Below are 25,192 nucleotides of genomic sequence, written 5' to 3'. Positions count from 1 at the left end.
AGTATTTCATCGGCAGCCATGATAAGAGCTGTTCGGATTCTCTAAATGCATAGGAAAGGAGCTTCAATGCTTCCTTTCCTATCTAGCATAGGGTACACTGGAGCTTCCTATGTGAGAGTTAGGAGATATAGACGCCCCACAATTCATTGCGACAGCGATATTTAACGTGACGCGCCATGCACAAAGAAAACAATTCAATCCGCAGTAGAAGAAGTAGAAGAGTATGAATATGACCCAGAGGCAACGCACGTTATCATGTAAGTTACTGTTACATATAAATCATTTACATACGGTTGTAAAACACACTGAAACATGCTGATGGAGCTGCTGCGTTTTTTGTAGTCCATCTTCGGAAATTTGTAGTTTCACCACGACGCGCACGTCAATAATATCCGCCGTCGCGTGATGACGTAGTAAGTCGAGTTGGATTCTGTGAGCAGCGCTGTCGGTCCTATGAGCCTTCCTTTAAACCTTTCCTTGACCTCATGTCGTTTTCCACTGAGGTCAAGGAATAGTAGATAGGAAGGACCCACATCCCCAGTGTCACCCTGAGTCTTGAGAATGAGAGTTCTTTCTACGTTACAGTAAACGTAGTACGATATTCAAAAACTAAAGAGAAAACTGAATAAATTACACAAAGACGAGTCTTCCCTTTAGCACATCAACAAATTTACATGTTGTTTTTTTCATCACATTAATTATTGGTCACCTAATTGTTTGCTTTTGTTCTCCATCTTGATCGTTTTTTAATGACATGTTAACCACGTTTTGACTGGATTCACTGATTATTTTTTTCAATTACAACTACAACGGGTTTCTTCAGGGTATTTTAATTTTGTACGTCACTTACTTTATGTGTGTTAGTTTATGTAATGTCAGCAGTGTCTCATCCTTTGGCACTGATGACTGAAGTTCAACAGCATCTGTTCACACCACATTCATTTATTTAAATGTTCTAATTCAGCTCATCCATCGCAATGTTCAGTAAGATGCATTATTAAATAGATTTTTCTTTTTACAAATCAAATATGTGGGGCATAAAAATGTGTGGAAAGTGTAACTGTTTCATAACAGAGTCATAATGCAGCCTTCAATTAATTTGCATATGAAAATCTGATGATGTTGTGATATCAAATTAACTATAAATACATCCAATTTACCAATTAGTTATCACCATTAAAAACTTGAATTGAATTTACAAAATGCAAATTAATCTCACAGCATAAAATATTTAATTGCCTTTTAATCAATGATAAACCCAGATTATATCAAAAATATTGGTGACCCATATTTGATTCCATAATTTGCATTCATTTCCTGGAGACTTATAAGTCTACCCTAACTGTAACCACTACTTATCTAACACTAAGACTTATGCCAACCTTAACCTAACTCAAAGCATAACGACTGACCATTGACTCCAGGTCTGAAGAGTGAAGCCAATGTGGAGGTGCCTGAAACCTGTGTTCTCTCAAATGACCCACAGAGGGCAATTCCACTTGTTGCTAAAAGAAGTCTGTTTCTATAGAAATGTATGAGAAAATTATCGTATTTCTGACTTGATTCATAAGGTCAGTAACGATTATCTAAACATTGTCCTAAGGAGTTTAGGATCCCAATCACTAGTTTTAAGTCTTCTCCAAAACAGGATGATGTTCATGTTGTTTCATTTTTCCCATTTAGAGTAAAATATAAAATAAAGCACCGCATTTCGGCATGGAAACTGTGAAATTGACAGCTAGAATTATCCAATCAGTGCATGATTGCAGGTGTAGGTGGATGTTCAGTGGATGAGCTCTCAGTCAGACCCATCGCCCGCTCCTCCAAATATGGTTACTTCTAGTTCCAAAAAACAACATGGCACTGGCCAAAATGTGAGGTATGTCAGACTGAGAACACTGTACCTGGAAAACAATTAGAATGAGCTAGTTTATTGGTTCACTACTTGGACAGGCGTGTTGTTACGTCTCCTGGAATTCCAAAAGTTGGCATTTTTTACACTTTTAAAGCATTTAAATGCTGCGTTTGATTTAGTTGCGTTAGGGTTAGGGTGCATTGTACACTAAATTTAAAGCTACAGTGTGTAATTTTTAGCAGAAAGTATTCACAGAAATTGAATATATTGTCCATAATTGTGTGTTCATGTACGTATAATCACCAGCACCAGAGAACCAAATGTTTTTTCGTGAACTTTAAATTAGTTAAATATAGTAACATTTGGGGGACCCGACCACCGTGTAAATCGCCACGTTTGCTATGTCGCGTTGTGCTTCATTCCGGTTCCACTGCGACGCGGGAGGTCGGAAAAAAATCACCACCCCGACTTCCGGGGTGCGAGTTCCGAGGTATAATGGAACGCAGCATTAAATACGGTTGCAGAAAACGGTCCAGAATACGTTGCAACCGCGTTGAATTTCCAGCGCTGCGAGAAACCGGAAATGAATTAGCAGCGGGCAACCATAAAATGTCCCCTGTCGGGTTCTCAGTTGATCGCAGTTTGCAACTTTACCACCAGATGCCGCCAGAAAAGTTTTAAAAAAAAATACACACTGGGGTTTTAACATGAAACCACAACTTTTGTGAACCTATCGAAACAATCACCACAATCAATCGAATAATCCCTACATCTACCTCTTTTCTGTCACATTTGAATTACGCCACTGATCAAAAGAAAGGGAAAACTCCGGAGAAGAAGGCGCCGACAATGCAGCTGGCATGCTGATTGCCAAGCCCATATTAAAACACGGCGAAGAAGATTGTGCAACCAAGAACACTGGCAGTTAGCAAACCAATGGGTGACGTCACGGTGTCCGCGACGAATTGGTCCGGGGATGTCTGAACCCCGATCGTCCGCTGCCATTCTCCAACACGGTCAGCAGAGGGCGTGTGTCGCCGGCGCAGTGGCGGTGACGTAGGCCGCGCCCCATTCCTCAGCAGGTGCAGGTGATTGCCCCACAGCAGCGTGAACCACGAACCTACCAGTCAGCGCTCTCACAGTAGGCGACGTTCAAGGGCCAGTCCCGTCCCGCTGTCCCGCTGTCCCGCTGTCCGAATTTGGGATTATCCCCCCGAAAAATGACTCTCTGACTTTATGGAGCGTTTATCATGAGCGAGGAGCAGGGATTCCGCTTCCGTCTGCCGTCCCGACAGAGAATGACTCGCCGTGATTGACGTGCCATGGAGATCCAGAAGAGGTTGTCTTCGTGCTGGCAGAGTTTCCTGGCGTGCTTCAAAAAGCCGCGCCGCTCTGCGGGTGACCCCGTGCGACAGGCGGCGCGGAACCCGGGGCCCGGCGACAACGCGGAGCCGGCCGCCGGCGGCAAGAGCTCCGCGCCCGCGGAGACAGCGGGGGACTATTACATCGCCCTGTACGATTACTCGGCTCGCACTGAGGAGGACCTGAGCTTCCACGCCGGGGACATCTTAGAGGCGCTGGACAAAAGCCCCGGTGAATGGTGGTTTGCCCAAGCCGCCAGCGGGCTGTCGGCCTCCAAACAGGGATACATCCCTGCGAATTATGTGGCACCCGTCGAGAGCATCAACGCTGAGCCGTGAGTATTGTGATTTTGTTTTTTTCCCGCTCCGTTACTGTTACTGCCTATTGTGACAGTGGCCACGTTCGGAAAGTCGGCACTGACAACTCTGAAGTAATTCACGAACTGCCGGTGTCACGTGTGCGAGGTGAGACACTGTGACATGTGAGGGCAGGCCACCACTTCTCTCCCCTCTGTGGTGCTGGTGTGTTCCGTCTTGGGTTAAGCTGGTTAATGTTTCCCTGAGAGGGCCAAGCTTCCAGGTTAATAATTTGCAGGGAAGGAAGGCCTCAGAAACACAAGATCATAAATGGCGCACTAGAAAAGCCTATGGCTGACATTTGTAATTGACGCATTATTTAATGAGTATGACTACATCCTTGTGACTCTGCTTCTATAAAAAAAAAAATCGATTTTAGCTGCAGGTATAGTCAATAACATATTCTGTGAGAGGCCTTGGTGTGGTCATATATTAAAGTAGAAATGGAGAAGTTGCCTTTACCTCGCTAGACATTGTTTCCACCAATTTAAAAATAGATTTATTTCATTGGCATGCGGTAGTGTTGGACAAGATAAAGCCCAATTCTTTTCGGTAGTGCATTCTCCCCCTGCCCGGCATATCCGTCATACCTGTTTCTTCTAGGCGGAACTCTGGTTTTTCCTGTCTGTGTCGACATCGATCGCCTTAATCCATCTCGGTTCAATTGTGTTAAAGAGTTTCACTGAGTCACACACTGTCATGGACATGAGATGAGACCAAATATAGAAGAGTGTGTTACATAACACAGTTGCATAGAATTATCCTGCTTGTCACATACAAGCTCTGTCTCTGGTAGACAAAGCATTTATCTACCAGAGACTGGTGTGAGGTTAAATGTCAGGCCTTACTAATTTCTGCATTTTAATAAGGGTTAGGGCTTTCCTAACGGTGCATCATATTTCTTGTGTTGGCTCACTTTCCAGTGGGAATATAGACTCTGGACATATACTAAGCTTCTGGTTAGATGTTAACATTTATTTTTATACATATAGTCATTTTTAGTTTAATAGGGGCCATATTAACCTGCTCCTCTATATCTTCTAATCTTTGACAATTAACAGTGAAATTGTTTAGTACAATGCATCTTTTAAGATCAAGGTAGGAGTGAAGAATATAGGCCTTAAAGGTGGAATTAAGTGATTTTAATCCATTACACTTTTTGTAAAATTCAGTGAACATTTCCTCACAGTCCAGCTAGCTGTCGATTCTGTGTTTCCTGCACAGCCATGGCTCTCTAAATTGAAAACAAGATTAGATTATGGGAATAGACTTTGATTTAAAGAAAAAAAACCTCTTAAAATAGCTGGGCGCTCTAGTTTAAACAAATGTTTAAGACAAACAAGGAAATACATGACTGGTCAAAATGGAACAGAAATTTTGGACTCGTTTGTCAGCCTGACACACTCCTGATGTTCCTTCCAACCAATGTGTTGCAGTGGCAGTTTGATTTGCTTTCACCTTGTGTCCATTTCTTCCATAACCAGCTCTGTGAGGTTTAAGTCTGGAGACTGTGCTTCTCTTCATTATGCAAAACTACCGTCTTGTTCATGTTCTTCTAATGTTTGGCTCATTATCTTGCTGACCAACCAGTAATAAACAGCATTATACTTCCTGCAGTATAGTATTGTCTCAATGATGCATCAGAGGGTGTTTGTTCTAACACTGCCTTTGTGCACACAGGGGGTCTATAAGTAATTAACAAAAGTTGGGACCCATGTAGAAACTGTTTGCATTAACTTTTAAAGCTTCATTTACTACTGCAGGAAAGCTCTAAGTGTACAAGTTTCCTAATCCCTGAAAAATACAATACCTGTTTTCTATTAAATTTATAATCACTTTTAGTTTGTGGGGACCTGGATTTTTACTTTGAGCAGTTCACTGCTGACCTGTGTTCCATTTAGGGTTATTCACTGGACATGAACTGCTTACATGTCAATAAAAACTGGAAAATTAAAACGTTTCACCACTAGAATAGTTGGTCAAACATTTAGTGAAATCGCCAGTGAACACAGTGAACCCTGGCCCCTACTGACATTTGATGTGTCAAAATTTATGTCTATATTTCTATTCAACAATGGCTGAAATGTGCTTGACCAGCTCTGCTTCTTTGCCTGAATTCTGATTCATAGATGGTATTTCCCCGAAACCAAGAGGCAGGATGCGGAGAAGATGCTACTGGCTGGAGGGAACCAGCATGGTGCCTTCCTTATCAGAAACTGTGAGAGTCAGAAAGGAGAGCTCTCCCTCTCAGGTGAGCTAAGATAAAAAGCTTCTTGAGCAACATAAATTTTAAGTAAATCCCAGATTGAAACCAGTGCACATTTATATAAACATTTAAGCAGGGTAATGCTAGTTTTGAAAGATGAACTGACACAATATTTTTTAAACAGTAAGTTGAAATAATAAGTAGGGTTCAGATATTTAGAAATTCAAGGCTATGTAACTTTTGTAAGAACTAATGACATTTTCTTTCTCTTACAAATAAAAGAAGAATTCATAAGAAATTATACAATAATACACCCCTTCAGTCATTGTGGTACAATCAGGGTTTGGTGTAGCTTTGCTTGTTTGGGTCAGAGAATTCCATTACATTAGTGCATTAGTAATCTGTGCATTTTCAATCACAGTGAAATACTTAAACCTCCTGTAACTGTTTGAAACGTCATTGATTGGAGGTGGAAAGGCTCTGAATAAGTTTATGTACAGTGGCAAGCAAAAGTATGTGAATCCTTTTGAATACCTGGTTTTCTGCTTAAATTGGTCATGAAATGGCATCAGGTCAGTGCAGGTGGAAAAAGTAAGTGAACCCTTGGATTTAGTCGCTGGTCGAACCTCTCCGAACTGCTGCAGCTCAGCTATATTCTTAGGATGTCTGGTGTTATTTGGCTCTCTTGAGGTCATTCCACAGCATGTCTATTGGGACTGTATTTATATAGTGCTTTTCTAGTCTCATTGACCACTCAGAGCATCGCCGACCTTGGGGTTAGTGGACGACCATGTCTACCTTCTCACTGGGCCACTCCAAAAGGCAGATTTGAATTTTTTTCTTTATTGGCTTTTACTGTTTAGAGTCATTATTGCTGATGATCAAAATGCTAATGGTGAATATGAATGACATTGACAAGATATGGACAAGAACAATGCAATAATTTTTGTTATAGTGTACACTAAACAGATAGTGTTTTTCATTTGAAATGATTTTAGATGATCAGATCATGTTTTAAAAGAAATTTATACATAAATGCTGGTAATTTCAAAGGGTTCACTTAGATTTTGATGCCATTGTATGACCACTAACTTAGTAGCTAACTTTATATAGAAATTGCTGTTTATCTAGCACTGATGAATCACTTATCTAGCTTCATGAATCTAACGATACAGTTGGACTACATTGTGATTATTGGCCACTGTTTGGCAGACGTCAGCGACATCGAAACACCAGTTACATACGTAAATGTTATCCAGTCGGCAATGATCTATGACCATACAACTTAAAATGGAGTTTAACAAAAACACAACGTTGGTTTTTATGAACCTGAATAATTATTAACTTGGGATGACAGAAGAATTTACAAGTGGTTAGATCTGAACAACAAGCTATAATAGCAACCTTAATAGCAACAGCTAAAATTAGCTGACTACCATCTTATCTGTATGTTTCTCACATGAAGTCATGCTTGTTGGCATTCTGGTGCATGTGAGCTTCTCTGCCACAAAGCAAACATTTCATCCGCATGCACTGTTCAGTGATTCATTTGTTTTCCATTCACTCAAATGATTGAGGGTGTGAAGGTCATCAAGTTAAATAAATAAGGTCTGTGCTCCCATAAAAACAGTGATAACTTTATCTCTCTCTTATCAAATCTGTCTTTTCACTGGCCTTGTTCTTTCCATGACAGCTGAATTCTTTCCATGCTCATTCTAGTTCATTTCATAGACCACTAACTGTAGGTTGATTCATCACCTGTGAAGAAAAGAGTTATCACAAGCCCTTTTACCTGTACAGAATTTTGAATATCTTCAGAAATAGATCCAAATTAACATTTTCTATGCTATCAGAATGTTTCATGTCCAAAGTTACGGAACAACAAAAATGCTTTCCTGTTGTGAAATGGGAAAAAAAAAAAACTAGTCTGGGACCCAGACGAATTCTGGGAGCTCATTTAATTCACTCTGGAATCAGAATCAGTCTGGATCCCCTTCATAGGGAAGTGAATTCGATCGGCAAAAAACTTGCCAGAGGCTGGCCGGCTGTGGCTCAGGATGTAGAGTCGTTCGCTCATCAACCCAAAGGTTGGTGGTTCAATCCCAGCTTCCGCCAGTGCACATGCCGTTGTGTCCTTGGGCACTTAACCCTTACTTCCTTCTGACGGCTCTTCTGACAGTTTGTATGAATGAAAAATGCATGTTAAATAGCAGCGCTGTATGAATGTGACTTTCCTGTAAAGCGCTTTGAGTGATCTATATGATTAGAAAAGCGCTATATAAATACAGTCCATTTACCAGCTCCAATCAAAACCGAAAATCTGATAATGGGCGGAGTTTATCTCCTTTCTGCTCTAGTTTTGTTGACAACTTTTTTTGGTTCAGTCTCACCATTCTCTTTAACCTCCTTTACAACTGCCACACACTGTTGCCTTCAGTGGAAAAGAAACATGAAAGACTTGTGTTGGCTTGTTTTGAAAAACTGAGGACCATGAGGAAACCTCATTGGTACAGTTCTTGGGTGTAACAGTTTGTGTTGATTTATCTTTCAGTGGTGGACAGTGGGAGGGTGAAGCATTACAAGCTGAAAAAAATGGACAACGGTCAGTACTTTGTGTCGAAGACGAGATGCTTTCAAACACTGAAGGAGTTGGTGGAACATTACTCGAGACAGTCCGATGGCCTCTGTGTGCGTCTGGGTGAGCCCTGCAAAAAGGTAAAGCACACCCTACAGGACAATATAAACTTAATGCACCCTGTTGACTTTTTTTATATTCCATATTCCATTATTTCCTTTTAGCTAATCATTAAAGTCCCCCTCCAGGCAAAAAAGTGTTTTTCTTCTGTTTATGTCCTCTAAAATGTCTGACATTGACTATAGAGACTTGTATCTGAGCAAATCTTGTTACTATAGACAGGTTTTCACATTCCTTTCACATTCGTATCCTGGCAAGCTAGATTTGGTACGTCACAAATAAACAAAACCAATCACAGTTGAATATGCAAATTTAGGCAACAGGGCTCCAGATTGCGACCAAATGTGCAAGATTTTTTTGCAATTACTCGCAACAGGGGAGCGAGTCTGCCAGTGTAGACTAATGTGTGTGAGAGGGACAAGAGTCCGGGAGTGATTCGTCAACTGCGGGGGTCACGTCAAAGTTCTCAGTTGCTATGATTTCCAGTCTCCACCACCATCACCGTGCGTGCGGGTCTTGTCTCCCAACTCGCCTTCCGTGTTCTCTTGCACCCGTGGTTGGCCTCCTGGCCGGCCCTGGTGCGGTTAAACTGGAAACGTCATGCTCTTTTATCCATCCAGACCGGATGTCTTGGTATTGCCCTCTCCGCTCCTCGTGTCCAAGCGTCGCAACTCCCTGGCCTGTTCTGTAGTGGGCGGGGCGCGCCGTCTGCGTTATTTGTATAACATGAATACTTTTTTGGGGTAAACAAATGTTAAACAAATTATTAGGCGTAGCAGATTATTTTTATATACTTTAAAACGTGACTGGAGGGGTCTGGAAGTTCACCTATTCATGCAGTATACAGACAAATCATCACCTCAGTAAACAGTGACTCTTCACGTTCTTGTAGATGGAGGCCCCACAGACTCATGGTCTGTCCTACAACACAGTGGACCAATGGGAGATTGACCGCAACTCCATCAAGCTCCTGAGGAAGCTGGGAGCGGGTCAGTTTGGTGAAGTGTTCGAGGGCATTTGGAACGAAACCACAGCAGTCGCAGTGAAGACCCTCAAACCTGGTAAACAAAATAATCATTTCTCTTATCTCCCTAGCATATAATGCAGGAATATATGGCGGTCTGTCCCATCTCTGATAATTTAATTTCCAGAGCAGAACTCTAAAACCATTTTACGGAATTTTCATTTTTCTCTCATTCCATTGCAACACGTTTGACTTAGCCAAATTGCGAGTTTGGTTCAGTTTTCCCCATATAAACCCCGGAAACTGTTTGGAATTTTTAAGAAACATTACAGTAATGTTAATCTGGTAGTGAGGTGGTACTTTTGATAGTTTTGGTTTTCTAAATGTTTTTTTTCTTTATTTCCCTGGCAACAAATTTCACTTTACAAAATGAGAATAGTCTAAACTCTTTTAGTCTAAACACTACAGGATTTTTGACACCTGCCCACTAAATAAATTATATAAAACCAAGATCACAGGCTGTTTACGATTCTTTGACTTTGCTGCATTTGCAATTTGATTAAATTAAATTTCCCTTTAATACACTTGTACTTCTATATCTACATGATAAGTGTTCATTGTAAAATCCAGAATATCTTGTTAAGAGTGAACAGATAAAAGAAGCTGTTCTTCATTATGACTTCAGGTACATTCAGTAATTGTGATAGCACCACAGGATCTGCTCTGGCAGGTTTAGTTTGTCATCTCTTGATATTTGTATGGCACCAATCCAAAACGTTGAGTATTAAGTAAAATATACTCAAAGCTGATTACAATGATGATATCAACAGTAAAATTGATTGTGTATCTGGGTGTATGGTATGATTGTTCTGCTGATGCTAGTTAGCTGCATTATTTTGAACAATATGGAGATGTTAGTTCTGGCTAAGAGACTGACACTTACCTAAACAAAAAAACAATATAATCATGTGGAACTTTGTCCAGTTCAGAAATGTATGAAAATGTCCTGTTACCAGCCTTTGCTAGAGCTTTCTCCCACAAACAAGTCAGCAGAGTTGGTTCATGTGTCCCGCATGTCCTGAGTATGGAGCTTCGATCATGTGGTAACAGGTGGTTTTATGTGGCCTATAAAGCATTTGATGTGAGCCTTGAAAACTTATATCTGTATTATCTGGACTTTATTGGAAGTCCATTATATTACCAAGAAAGAGCATTATACCTAATTTAGAGCTTTAAGGAACCTCTGTTAGAATTTTCTGTTGTCATGGAGAAATTATGGGGTTACCTGCAATAATTAGTCAATTTTCAATTCAATTCAATTTTATTTGTATAGCGCCATATCACAACATACATTGTCTCAAGGCACTTTACATAGTGAGGTCAATATTACAATATTACAGGGAAAACCCAACAAATCCCACAATGAGCAAAGCACTTGGCGACGATGGAGAGAAAAAAACTCCCTTTTAACAGGAAGAAATCTCTGACAGAACCAGACTCAGCTGTGGGCGGTCGTCTGTCTCAACCGGTTGGGATGAGGAGAGAAATGGGGAAGAGAAGGAAAAGTGGGCAGAAAGAGGTTGAGAGAGAGAGAGAGAGAGAGAGAGGTAGAGAGAGAGAGAGAGAGAGAGAGGACAGTTGTACAACCGCCGCTTTAATCTCTACCAGACTGATACTTATAATTAAAAAATACAATTATGTTGTTGTCATTATTAGTGATGATATTAATATTAATAATAACAATAATAACAACGGGTTAGGGTCCTGCAGCTCTGGGGTCAGAGATACACTAGGAGAGATAGAAAACACAAACAGGGTTAGTGACATGTACTGTAAACATATCGGGGGATGGGGGGGTAGTATAACAGTTGCTTTAATTTCTACCAGACTGATACTTATAATTAGTGAAAACTGACACTTATAAATACAATGATGTTATTAATAATAATAATAATAGTAATAATAATGATAATAATAATGACGGGTTTGGATCCTGCAGCTCTGGGGTCAGATCTACTAGGAGAGAGAGAAAACAGAGTTAGTGACATGTAATGTAGATACATGGGGGCAGAGAGAGAGATCAAAAAAGTGGGAGAAGGAGAGAGAGATAAAGAGAGAGAGAGAGGGAGAAGGAGAGAACGGGAGAGGGAGAAAGATGCTCATGATATGAGTTCCCACAGCAGTCTAGGCCTATAGTAGCATAATAAAGAAATGGTTTATTAAACACGTGAGCAGCTCTAACTATCAGCTTTATAAAAGAGGAAGGTTTTAAGTTTAACTTTAGATGTAGAGAGGGTATCTGCCTCCCTGACTCAAACTGAGAGCTGTTTCCAGTAGAGAGGAGCCTGGTGGCTGAAGGCTCTGCCTCCCATTCTACTTTTACAGACTCTGGGAACCACAAGTAGTCCTGCGTTTACAGAGCGAAGTGATCTATTGGGATAATATGAAACTATGAGTTCTGTAAGATATGATGGAGCTTGATTATTAAGGGCTTTGTAGGTTAGGAGCAATATTTTGAATTCTATTCTGAATATTACAGGAAGCCAATGCAGAGATTTTAACACTGGAGAAATATGATCTCTTTTTCTAGTTCCTGTCAGAACTCGTGCTGCGGCATTTTGGATTAACTGGAGGCTTTTCACAGACTTATTGGGGCATCCTAGCAGTAATGAATTACAGTAGTCCAGTCTAGAAGTAACAAATGCATGGACTAGTTTTTCAGCATCCTTTTGAGAGAGGATGTTTCTAATGTTCTTGATATTGCGCAGGTGAAAGAAGGCTGTCCTAGACATTTGTTTTATGTGTGAGTCAAAGGACATGTCCTGGTCAAAGGTAACTCCACAGTTTCTCACAGTAGAGCTGGAGGCCAAGGGTAATGCCATCCAAGGTAACTATATGATCAAATAATATTTCTCTGAGGTGTTTAGGGCCAAGTAAAATGACCTCAGTTTTTCTGAATTTAGAAGTAAAAAATTATAAGTCACCCAGGCCTTTATGTCTTTAAGACAGTCCTGAAGTTTGTCTACCTGACTAGTTTCATCTGGCTTTATAGATAAATACACTTGGGTATCATCAGCGTAGCAATGGCAATTGATGTGGTGTTTTCTTAAAATATTGCCTAAAGGAAGTATATATAAAGTGAAAAGTATCGGTCCCAGTACAGAACCTTGTGGTACTCCGTCTCACTTTTGTATGAATGGAAGATTTGTTATTAATGTTAACAAACTGAAATCTATCAGATAAGTAGGACATTCTAGTGCTGTTTCTTTAATCCCAATGTGTTCTAGTCTCTGTAACAGAATTTTGTGATCGATGGTATCAAATGCGGCACTAAGATCTACAAGGACGAGAATAAAAACATGTCCACTGTCTGAGGGCATGAGAAGGTCGTTGGTAACCTTCAGTAGTGCTGTTTCTGTACTATGATGTTTTCTAAACCCTGACTGAATGTCTTCAAGCAGACTATTCCTGTGTAAATAGTCACATAACTGGTTAGCAACAGTTTTTTCAAAGATTTTATAGATAAAGGGGAGGTTTGATATGGGTCTATAGTTAGCTAAGATATCTGGGTCTAGAGTCGGTTTTTTGAGCATAGGTTTAACTACTGCCACCTTAAAGGCCTTTGGTACATAGCCTTTTAATATAGATAAATTGATGTGATCTAATATGGAATTATTAATTAAAGGTAATACATCCTTAAATAGCCTTGATGGAATAGGATCTAAAAGACAGGTTGATGGCTTGGATGAAGTGACAAGTGAAGTCATCTCAGCCAGATCTATTGGGGAGAAGCATTCTAAATATAAATTAGGCAATACTATTGGTTCAGAAGCTACTGTACTGGACAGTGTGTCTGTGCTATTAGTGGGAAAGAGCTGGTAATTCTTTTTTTTCTGATGGTAATAATCGTATTAGTAAAGAAGTTCATCGAATCATTGCTACTTAGAGTTGGAGGAATAGACTGTTCAGTAGAGCTTTTACTCTCTGTCAGCCTGGCTACAGTGCTGAAGAGGAACCTGGGGTTGTTTTTATTTTCCTCTATTAGTGAAGAATAATAATTGGTTCTGGCATTTCGGATGGCTTTCTTATATGTAATTAAACTATTTTTTAAGTCTACATGAGAATCATCTAGACTATTGGAACGCCACTTCCTTTCTAACCTACGTGACGTCTGTTTTAAAGCACGTGTCTGTGCATTTAACCATGGAGCTATCCTCCTCTGTTTGACTGTCTTCTTTTTCAGAGGGGCAACAGTGTCAATTTGTGTGGGAGGTAAAATGTTGATAACTATACTGCACTGTATCGACACATGGCAGTGGAGTAAATAACGAAGGAATTTTTTCTTTGAATTTACTAACAGAGTATTCTGATAGACACTTGCTGTAATAGAACTTTTCTCCAATATAAGTAAAGTCAATAATGGAGAATTCAAATGTAACTAAGTAGTGATCGGACAGAGGGTTTTTGAAGAAATACTATTAGATTGTCAATGTCTATGCCATATGTCAGAACAAGGTCAAGGGTGTGATTAAAACAGAGAGTGGGTTTGTTTACATGTTGAGTAAAACCAATTGAGTCTATGAGCAAATTAAAGGCAGAACTTAGACTGTCATTGGCAACATCCACATGAATGTTGAAATCACCCACTATAATAACTTTATCTGTGCTAAGCACCAACTCAGATAAAAAGTCTGAAAATTCAGATAGAAATTCAGAATAAGGGCCTGGTGGTCGATGTACAACGATTACAATAACTGGTTTTTGACATTTCTAGCTTGGGTGAAAGAGGCTAAGAGTTAGGCTTTCAAATTAGTTAAAACTATGTTTATGTCAAGGGTTAAGCAATAAGTCTGATTGGTAGATTGCTGTTACTCCTCCTCCTCGCCCTGTGGTCCGAGGAATATGAGTATTAATATAAGAGGGAGGCGATTCATTTAAACTAACATATTTTTCTGGCTGCAGCCAGGTTTCAGTCATACAAAATAATAATAAATCAACATGCTGGTTAGTTATCAGATCATTCACTAACAGATTTAGATGGGATTGACCAAATATTAAATAATCCACATTTTATTGTTCTATTCTTAGGTTCATTTATAGGCTTTGTGTTGATCTTTATGAGATTTGGTTTAGATAGTTGAAGTGGTCATGGGGGTTTGTGGGGGCGACTGCTGTAATAGAAGTGCAGAGAAGCGTGTAAGACTGCAACTCTGCTTCCTGGTCCCAACTCTGAAATGTCACGGGTTTGACCGTCTAGGTAACCGAGTCAGGTTTCTACAAATGAGGGCTGCACCATCCAAAGTTGGATGAATGCCGTCTCTCCGCATCAGACCAGGAATTCTCCAAAAGATGCGCCAGTTATCTATGAAGCCCACATTGTTATCTGGACACCACCTCGACAACCAGCGGATTAGTGATGATGTACGGCTATACATGTCATCACTGATCAAGTTGGGCAGGGGTCCAGAGAAATCTACAGAGTCCGACATTGCTCTTTCATAAGTACACACCGAATCAATGTTCATCTTCATGACCTCCGATTGGCGTAATCGGCTGTCGTTACTGCCGATGTGAATAATAATTTTACCATATCTACGTTTATCCTCAGCCAGCAGTTTTAGGTGGGATTCAACGTTGCCTGCTCTGGCCCCTGGGATACAGACTGTGGTCGCTGGTTTTGCTAACTTCACGTTCCTCAAAACAGAGTCACCAATGATCAGAGTTGTTTCCTCAGCGGGTGTGTCGAGAGGGGAGAATTTATTAGAAACGTGAACATTGGTGGTTGGTGGTGAACCGTGAGCTTCAGTTTAGGACTATGCCTCTTATTGCGGACAGTCACCCAGCCGCCCTGTCCTCCCGGCTGCTCGGGAGCTGCTGGGGGAGCTGAAGGAGCTAAAGAAGCTACACTGGAGCGGCTAGCACCGGCTAGCGGGGACTGGCTAACAGTATCAGCTAACGACTTACTCTCCATGGTGCAGAGCCACGCTTCTAACAGACTAAACCTCGCCTCCATCCTAGCAAACAAACTACACTTACTACAAGTATCACTATCGCTAAAGGAGGCAGAGGAGTAACTAAACATGGAGCAAACAGAGCAGGAGACAGCAGGAGAGGAAGAAGCCATTGTTAGCTGCTAAAGCTAACTAGCTAGGCTACGGTGCGGAGCGCAGATAAGAGCGTGTCAATAACACGCGGTGGATAAACACAGTTCACAGAAGCAACAACAACCGGAAGTGACAATACGTTACCGCGAGAGTCAAAAAAAGTGTAGACAAAACATGATTAAGCTAATAACACAATTATAATCTTTAGCGTGTTTATTGAACACAGCATTCACTGTGCTGATGGAAAAATTAAGTGGATCCTTGGTTTTAATAACTGGTCGAACCTTCTTTTTGGAAGCAACAACCTCAAACCAGCTCTTCCAGTATCTGTGGATCAGAGCTGCACAGCGTTCAGGAGGAGTATTGGACTTTTATTTCTACAGAGCTGCTTCAGGTCAGACATGTTTTCAGGAGTTCTGGTGTGATCGTCTGCTGGGTTAAGGTCTGGACTCTGACTCCAGCCGGTGGAATTGATTTACTTCCATGCTTAGAGTCATTGTCCTGCTGCATCACTTAACTTCTGATCTTCAGCTGGTGAACAGCCCTCCTCACATTGTCCTGTAAGATACACTGATAAACTTAGAAATTAATTTTGTCCAGAGGCAGCAATGCACCAAATCATGATGCTCCCTTCACCATACTTCCCTTCAGGAATTATGTTTTCATGTTGGTATGTAGTTCCCTTTCTATAAACTGTAAATAATAGTAGCACGTTTTTCCCAAACAATGCAACCTTAGTTTCAACAGTCCACAAAACCTTTCCCAGCAGTGTTGTGTTTTGCAAACCGATCTGAAGTCTTAGGATATCTCTCTTTTGACAACCACACGTCCAATCTGGTTTCAGTGTATGGACTTGAACTCGGACTCCAAGTTTACTGACTCCAGTTAGCTTTTGTTCATGTCATTGGCTGAGGGCTTTTCCAAAACACACTGTGAAGATTTTGATAATGTAGTCAGTATTGACAAGAACAATACAGTGATTTGTGTTATTAGATAAATTTGAGTTAGATGAAGATCTGACCACATTTGTACACAAATTTATACATAAACCCAAGATAGTTCCAAGGGATAACTTAGTGTACAAACGCTCGCCCACATAGTGTTCGTCACTAAAAGTTGTCGCTAATCTTCCAAAACAATTAGATCTCAAAATGGCTGACCACCTTTCCCAGGTACCATGGATCCTGAGGACTTCCTGAGAGAGGCTCAAATCATGAAGAGGCTGCGGCATGCCAAGCTGATCCAGCTGTACGCCGTCTGCACCATGGAGGAGCCCATCTACATCATCACAGAGCTTATGAAGAACGGCAGCCTGCTTGAGTACCTGCAGAGTAAGACTTATTTTCATCTACAAGTGATTACAAGCTACTGCTGCTTTATGACAGGATCAGAGTCTAATGTCTCTGATGCTGCAGCTCTTTGAAAATGGTCTTCCTGCCTGTTGCAACAGTCGGGCCATAATAGAGCGCAACAGTGACCACCCACGTTTTTTTACGGCTCCGGTTCCGGAAGTAAATGTCCCATTGACACTTCGTAAAATCTGTATATAATGAGTTTTAAGCCTGGAACCAAGCCAATAAACTACGACAAAAAATTTTGAAAATGGGGCAAAGAATGTACATAATTGTTTTAAGAGCGAAAAAACTTCTCATCTCATAAGCCAACAACTTTAAACGGACACTTTAGCACACATTCAATTTAACATTCATCATCATCATCACTGTAGTATTTATATTGTTGATAAGAGTCTTGTAATGTATTGCAGCTTTTGTTTTATATATGTATATAGTGTATAACGATTGTAGAGTTCAGTGGTAGCAGCGGATATCAGTAACTCATGCTATGTTCCAATACATCTCGGAACTAGGAGTTGGGAGCTCAGATGGCGGGGGTTGGGGTTGGTGGGGTTCCTCCGACCCACTGAGTCGGAATTCCGACTTGACAAGGCGTTGGAGATGCAACCTCCGACTCGGAGGTCTGTAATTTTTGAGTTCTGAGGCATAATGGAACGCAGCATAACAAGCCGACTTGAAGTTCGTGGGTGTAATAAGTGTTTCCATGGTAACAGCCATCTCCACCAATCAGAGACGTCGATGTTACACTTGAGGATTGTGGGTAGTGTAGTATTTCTCCATGACATCGCAAATAAAATATGTTTTTCTTAAAACAAGGTTGATTTGATAATGGACTTGTAGCTTCTACATGTACATATACCATCAAAATTTCAATGGAGAATATAGATTGGATTTTCACTTTCGAAACCTCACTGTTGCGCTCAATGCCGAGATTTGCACCGGAACCAGTTTAAATCCTTGATCCTAGCCTCGCCCAGCAGCCCCTAGAAAACTGATTTTATTCTTTTTTTTTATGTTAATACTTCAGACCAGTTGGGATAGAGTGCTTAAAAGATACATTTTGCAAACTACAGGACATTAATTATGTTCATACATCTGGTTTATTAATTTTACTTATTAATGTTAAAGAGAGAATGGTGCAGATCAAATACTGATCGCCACTGAGATCTTACCGATAACCCAGCCAAAAAAGAAAATAAAGAAAGGAATGTAATAATGTTGCACTGGTTTTATCTCTTGATGGCTCCAAGCCAGCATCACAGTATATGTTGAGATTAGTACAAGATTCCCAATACGAAACATCAGCTGATGTGTGTATATATATATATATATATATATATATAGAAATGTAATGGAGGCTTGATATTTTAGTTTAACATAAACTTTATCATAAATGACAATAATTTTTTTTTAAATTACAAATACAACCAAATAAATAGCACTTGAATTAAGAAAATAAACTTTTATTTTAAGTAAAATGTATACATAAATGCACAGTTAAAGGCTCCTATCAGTTGGCCGATAATATCGGTCGGGCCCTAAACGATATGTCTGTGAAAGGCTAATATCGGCCAACCAATATATCGGTCAGACTCTAATGATTTCACTTGATTTCATTTACAGCCAATTAGCCTCGTGTGTGCATGCTTGTGTGTGTGTGTGCGTTTTTGCTAATTTAAATCTCTGCAGACTCGAAAAAGGAAAAAACTGCCGTTTTATGCATCAGTCTAAACTCAATAAATCGCAATCACAAATGGAGATCATTTTTATTTTTAGAAACTTTTGGAAACTTATTACAAATCTGACATCTGTCATTTGCTAAAATATGCAGACCCTTTATTTTGTCAGTATATACTTTAGTCAAGTGCCTGCTGTTTGCTTTAATTGTCCTTGATATGTGTCTACAAATTGACTAGAGTCCATGTGTGGGGCAGCCTCCAAAGTAAAGTCTATGTGTGGAAAAGATGGGGTGAAAGGGACACGTGTATCCAACAAACAACAGGAAATTGGTTCCTGTATTTTGGCTGTGACGGACAGCTCTAAGTTTAACTGAACTTTGCATCAAAAACCTTTCTCCGTCTGAGAATCATAACTCAGTCAGATCTGTGTGACTGACACTGTCTGTGAATATCATTATATCTGTTTTAAAGTTTCCTGCACTATCAAGGTTAATCGGTCAGAGTCGTTTCTACACCACCTTGCAAAGAGGAAGTGCTGAGAGCTAATTCAGCACTTAGAATGGTGCAAAATGTAGAGAAAGAGGGACGTGAATGATATAACAGATGTCTCTAAATATAGAGATTTACATTTTTATCAATTATACCACGGTTAATTCATTAGATAAGGAAATCTTATGTGATAAAGGAGCACGACTAAGTTAAACTTACGTTTGTAGAGTAGCAGAGTAGCTCTGTGTGAGAGTCAGTCTGCCAGACAGAAAGTGTTTTCTTCAGTTTTACCTGAACAGTCCCAGTGTTACTTCCTAGTCAAACTGCAGCACACGTCAAATGTGTGACATTCTGACAGACTGTTGACTACAGATACTGGCACTTTAAAATGTCTGCACAGTACTGAGAGTGTCAAATGTATTTTAGGCCATTTCAGTATTTTACTTTTTGCAACAAAAAGAGTTGCAACATAAAAACCTGATATTTGTTTTTTTAAATAAAATTATTATTGTGAATGAGTGCAATATAATACATACAATTGTGTGGCTTAACTAAAGGAGGTGTAACAGGTCGGCTGGATGCTGTTTGCATCAAAAAAACAAATACAACTAAAAGAGAATAAAAGAGAACTCATCAAAACCTGACTAACTACTATATTTGTGCTAAGAAACAAAAGGGCGAAAAACAGCACCCCTGTTCCTAGTGTGACTAAACAAATGAAATTCCTGAAAGTGAGTGTTGTTCATTTTTGTTTTCAACATTTCAAATGTTTTTCTTGTATGTAGAGCAAAAATGGGCTTTAAAAAAAAAACTCTGATATTTTTTTAATTCATTGGAAAAAATAAAAATCTGATCTATCATAAATGAACTCATTAGTTGCCGCAGCAAAGAATGATAGGAATGCATATAAATCCCTGGATGGCAGATGGCTCTCTACACTGTAGAGGAGCACCTCAGTCACCCTGGGGCTGATTAGTATTTTGACCTGTCATCGGCTATATATCTGAACTTATGTACTTGCCGTGACAAATGATGCATTCACCTGGCAGATGGACATGGTGAGTGTGTATCTCTTCGAGCTGCTGACATCAGAGTGATGGTCACTCTAATATCAGCAGCCCCGAGATGGTCTGTGTGGTGACCCCAGTCAGACATAATTCACCACACATATCAAAAATATCATAGTGAGTATGTGTTCAGACCCACACAAATATCAAACTTTTTAATCAGTGGTGAAACCTGGTTGGTTTAGACTCCCCCCACCATTTGTCCTTTTATGCACATTTAACAAATCAATCTGTGCTAAATTGAGATCAAAGTGATTATATGATGAGCTTAAAACTTTGGCTGGATGATACTGAATCTGCTCCACCAGCTGTTGTGTCGTCCCTGAACTGCATGCTACTGTTACCAGTCAGGAAATACCTATGTGATTAGCAAACACAAGAAAACCACTCTGACTTCGTTGCATTCAGTACATTCCCATGGGCTTTTTTTCTGACAGCAGTGTTCCAGTATTAACCAGATTAAGACAAAAGACTGAATGAGACACATTTTTCTAATCTGTATAAACAATAAGCAAATTAAGACATATAGAGTTTTCCGATCTAGTTGCATTTTGTAGACGTGTATTCGTTCTCATCGCATTATAATGTCCTGTTGGAGTTTTTGCAGCATTTGTGACATTGATATGTTCAGCAGTTACCAACTGCTTGACGTGATAAGCAGTCTGTGATCTGTAACATGTAAATGAGACTATGCATGGAATATTCTGAGCAAACTCATCTAAAAATCATATTTGAAACATTATTTTGTTCAGAATAGGGTCAATAGTTGGAAAATTGCTGTCCATGTAAACGTAGTCGATGTCAGCTTTGAAAGAATACAAACCCCAGTATGCAACAGCCAAGAGTTATGTTTTATGCCACTGACATTGGTTAGCTACAGCTGACATTTTGACCAACATAGTGGATAGTCGGTGAATCATTAGTTCACTGCCTTTAGCTTTTGAAGGTGGTAATGCCAGATATCACTTATCTAAAATGTAGTTTTAATTAGAACTGCATTCTCTCAAATTTTTCAATCAACTGTTGATCTGTCAGATTTGCATATTGAAGCACTGGGTGGGGGGAGTCTGCCACCAGTTTTTACAACAAATTTAAAAAAATATTTGACACAGAAGGTGTTTAAGTTATTTTCCACCTGCATATGTTCTGTCATAGTTAAATCTCTCCTGAGTGAGATAAGTGAATCATGGCAGGACAGTGACTCATTATGCATTTGGATTGCAGAGGATAACGGCAAAACGCTGCGGATCTCTGACCAGATTGAGATGGCTGCGCAGGTGGCATCAGGCATGGCGTTCCTGGAGTTACAAAACTACATCCACAGGGACCTGGCAGCCAGGAACGTACTGGTGGGCGAGAACAACATCTGCAAGATCGCCGACTTTGGCCTTGCCAGGGTTTTCATGGTGGGTTTGACCTTTATAGTGCTTGTGTCAAATGCATTGAGCAGATGTCTTTTTTTCACCTATTACAAAATATTTACAGATGACAGAATTACTTTGTTAAATTAACCTTATGGGTAACTTATACATTTACTGGCATGCATTATAGAGCCTGATATACACTCAACAACCCAGGCCACATAATTAGTTTGATTTTGTGACGGTGTGGATCTTTACACTAAAGCTGCATTGTCTCTTGTTTTGTCACTAGAAAGAGAATGAGAGTGTGTACGAAGCCAAAGAGGGCACAAAGTTTCCTGTGAAGTGGACAGCTCCAGAGGCAATCAATGACAACAAGTTCACTATAAAATCTGATGTCTGGTCCTTTGGAATTTTGCTGTATGAGATCATGACCTTTGGCCAGATGCCTTACCCAGGTACCACCTCTATCACCCTCATCATGAATAGAAACCCTTCATTGAACATTAAGGTTTAAAACGTGTAATGGATGTTTATGTCGGTGCGGTTTATTCTCAAAACCTCCCACACTAATATTTGAGAGCAGAAATCTCTGCTGTTCGAGCTGTGATAATGTACCTCTGTGACTATTCCAGCCATGAGCAACTACCAGGTGGTCCAGAAGATTCCTCAGGGCTACAGGATGACGTGCCCCCCCAACTGCCCCAAAGTCATGTACGACATCATGATAGACTGCTGGAAGGAGGATGAACAGGACCGGCCCACGTTCGAGACCCTGCAGTGGAAGCTGGAAGACTTCTTCGACATGGATGTGACCTCGTATGACGACGCCAGCCGTTATTAGCACACTGACCAGTCTGTGACAGGCTCAAAAGAAAGGGAACCAAAAAAACCACTGTGCAAAATCAAATTCATATCAGTGAGAGCATGGACTTAAACTGACATATTTAAGAAGTAACACATTCAAATGTAATTTAAAATTTTCTCTTGTTGAAGTCAAAGGATGATGTAAAATGTTTGATATGCCGATGATAGAATACTGTGACTGTAACTGACACATGGTGAGGATACTTTTACGACAGCAACAGTTGGTTGTGACACTACTGGTATCGCTTTGTGTGACAACCGAATGCACTTTCAGACAGGCCGTGTGCACGTTGAGCCTAACTCTTAAAGTAAGCATTTGACTGGAGGAGGCCTCTTTCAGCTCAGGCTCTGCATCTTGACCAACCAGTTCTTCTTGCACTCAGCATAGCGCACATTGTTTCCACCGGCTACCTGTCGGGCTTTACTGGAAGGCACCTGAGAGGATGACAAGATTTCACTTACCTTCTCAGTCTGCTTTGCCTTGTGTCTTGGAGCGAGTGGCAGGTGTTGTCAACTCGGCTCACTCCTGGTTGCATATGTACTGTGACTATCCTAGTTGGTCTTTGTTATTCCAAGGTAGGCAACTGTCTTTAGTCCTGGCAGCCCACTAGGAGCCCATTAAATAAAAACACAATATAAATCACCTTCTTGACAAACTACTCCAAAATGGCTTCACTCTAGATTCCATAACATAACCAAACTTTTTCTCTTGAAGCTTCTCTTCAGGCTACAAGAGAACTGAACTGAGGGCACACTGCCAGGTTTGTATGAAGTCCTGTAGGTTTAATTGTTGGAGAAAATCACATCAACTTAATGCCCACAAATGAATGCTATCGCTACGTAGCCAATTTTACTATTCATAGCTATAAACTTAGCAGTCGAAAAAGAAAAAAGAATTTGGCATTGGACTTCACTCACCACAATCGGTCAGGATAGCAACACCAATGGTCAACTCTCATTTTACTAAAATTTTTTCGCTGCTTTGCTTCTACTGAAGTTAGCATCCTAACCAGCTAGCCCCATCCCATAACACCACTTTGCCACAGTGAGTCACAGTAGTGTCCAGTCTGCTCTGATGGAGTCATGACCACCTGCTGGGGGTGAGAAAACAAACGTCCCCACCAATTAACATTTTAAACAAATATTTAAATGCTCATTTCTAGATTGTTTTTGTATTTTACTATATTACTTCGGACGAGTGTACATTATTATGAAGTTGACATGAATAATGCATTTTTTAATTTTCACAACCAGCAGGCAGAGCAACATAAGCATTAATTTTGAGTAGAATTTGTGCTTTTAGCGTTGTTTTGGTTTTCCACTAATCCCTGAGAGAATTATCCAACTGTTTACCTGCTAAATGATCCCACTGTATTCAACAGCTGGGCTCTTACTTTGTCTGCAGTTTGGTGCTGGACAGGAAGTGCACAGTGGGGTTACCACCAGATCCTCTGGCTGATAATTACGCTGATGAGGCCAATGCGTGACATAAATCTGTGAAGTTGTTGACCATAAAATCAAGAGGTAGAGCAAAAAGTCACTGAGGAGTCTGCAATAATTCTCTGTAGGTTCACCACTACACAACCCTACACGTATGAAATATAGAGTAAAGCAACTCTAAGGGATGTCACAAACTTTTAAACCCACAGTACAACAATATAACTCCATCCAAAAGTCCAGAGCTAGGGAGCAGCTCCTACCACGTTACTGGCAGGCTAGCAATTATGTTTCAGAAAGGATATGCGTACCACTAAATCCATTCCCAACCATTAATATTATTATGGTATCGGTGTATTTATCCGTGTCCCCTCAACATGTTTTGCGATTTTATGCTTTATGTTGTTTAGCCTCTTGATCGCTTTGGTTGCTATCAGTTAGCGCAACATTTATGACAAACCAAATGTTAATCCAGTTCAAAAGAAACTGAGAATTCGATAATCTAATCTGTAAATGAGCTAATTAGATTGAAAGTTTAGTTTGGAATTGGATGGAGATACATGAATATGCTATTTAACGTTGTTGTATGTTCAACATCCCTTAAACATGTTAAAGTTGTTTAACATGATGTTCTGTTAAATTGTCGCACAAGTGCACAGCCACATTTTGGTGGTCCTGGGCCTGGATGTGACCCTAATTCTACTACACCCAAAGCCTCAGCATACTCACACCTGTCTGCTTGTATAATGTAGCAAATTATGTTAAATGTGTTCTGTTTGTCAGTCACGAGGCACCCGCAGTTAAATTTGTCAACGACTGAACTATGTGACGCTGGACTTTATCCCTCCTTTTTTTACTGATTCTGTTGGAGGCGTAGTGCTGATCTCGGGTCTGTGTCAGCAGAGACGGAACACCTCATCAGATGTTTAACACATGAACGTTGATGATGATGATTTTGTCTTGTTTTTAGTGTCATGATCACAATCCTGTTAATTGTACATTAAACCATGCCAATGTTTGTATATGATCATGCTTTATTTTAATGTAACAATCTTTTTATCCGCAACAATTAAAATGAATTATATTGTATTATCCTGGTTGTGGTACTTCATTGGAACTGCAGTTCCGAACCTGTTTTGAATGAGGCACGAAAATATGAAGACCAATCAGAAGATTCAGTATAAGAAAAAAAGGGGAAAGTTCACGTGATTAAGTAGGAAAAAATTATTGATATAAAAGCAAGAAAAAATTCTTCACTAGAAGTCGATGTCCCCTATCTATGAAACCATCTCTACTGACGTCAATGTCTCAAGTCTGTCCTGTTTCAAGAATGTCGATTACTTCCTGAAAAATATATCCTCACTCTGACCACATGTCTGAGCTGTTTCCACCTCC

The 25,192-nt window shown here is 40.1% G+C and overlaps 1 protein-coding gene across 2 annotated transcripts; it reads left to right on the top strand.

The window, feature by feature from the left end:
• The first annotated feature begins 2,930 nt into the window (after positions 1-2,930).
• frk (fyn-related Src family tyrosine kinase) lies at positions 2,931-24,886 on the top strand. Of its 2 annotated transcripts, XM_035616871.2 has the most exons (8): positions 2,937-3,551; positions 5,703-5,824; positions 8,331-8,494; positions 9,367-9,535; positions 16,715-16,873; positions 21,357-21,538; positions 21,786-21,951; positions 22,129-24,886. In XM_035616871.2, exons 1-8 carry the CDS (start codon positions 3,178-3,180, stop codon positions 22,335-22,337), a joined length of 1,545 nt encoding a protein of 514 aa, XP_035472764.1. In that variant the 5' UTR covers positions 2,937-3,177; the 3' UTR covers positions 22,338-24,886. The 2 variants fall into 2 exon arrangements, with proteins under 2 accessions (XP_035472765.1, XP_035472764.1); XM_035616872.2 differs by lacking the exon at positions 16,715-16,873 and having other exon boundaries at positions 2,931-3,551.
• The last annotated feature ends 306 nt before the right edge of the window (positions 24,887-25,192 follow it).

The sequence above is a fragment of the Scophthalmus maximus genome, chromosome 18 (genome assembly GCF_022379125.1).
Source record: "Scophthalmus maximus strain ysfricsl-2021 chromosome 18, ASM2237912v1, whole genome shotgun sequence".
NCBI lineage: Eukaryota > Metazoa > Chordata > Actinopteri > Pleuronectiformes > Scophthalmidae > Scophthalmus > Scophthalmus maximus.
Note: the sequence above shows the minus strand (reverse complement) of the source record. Positions and strands in the feature narration are given on the sequence as shown.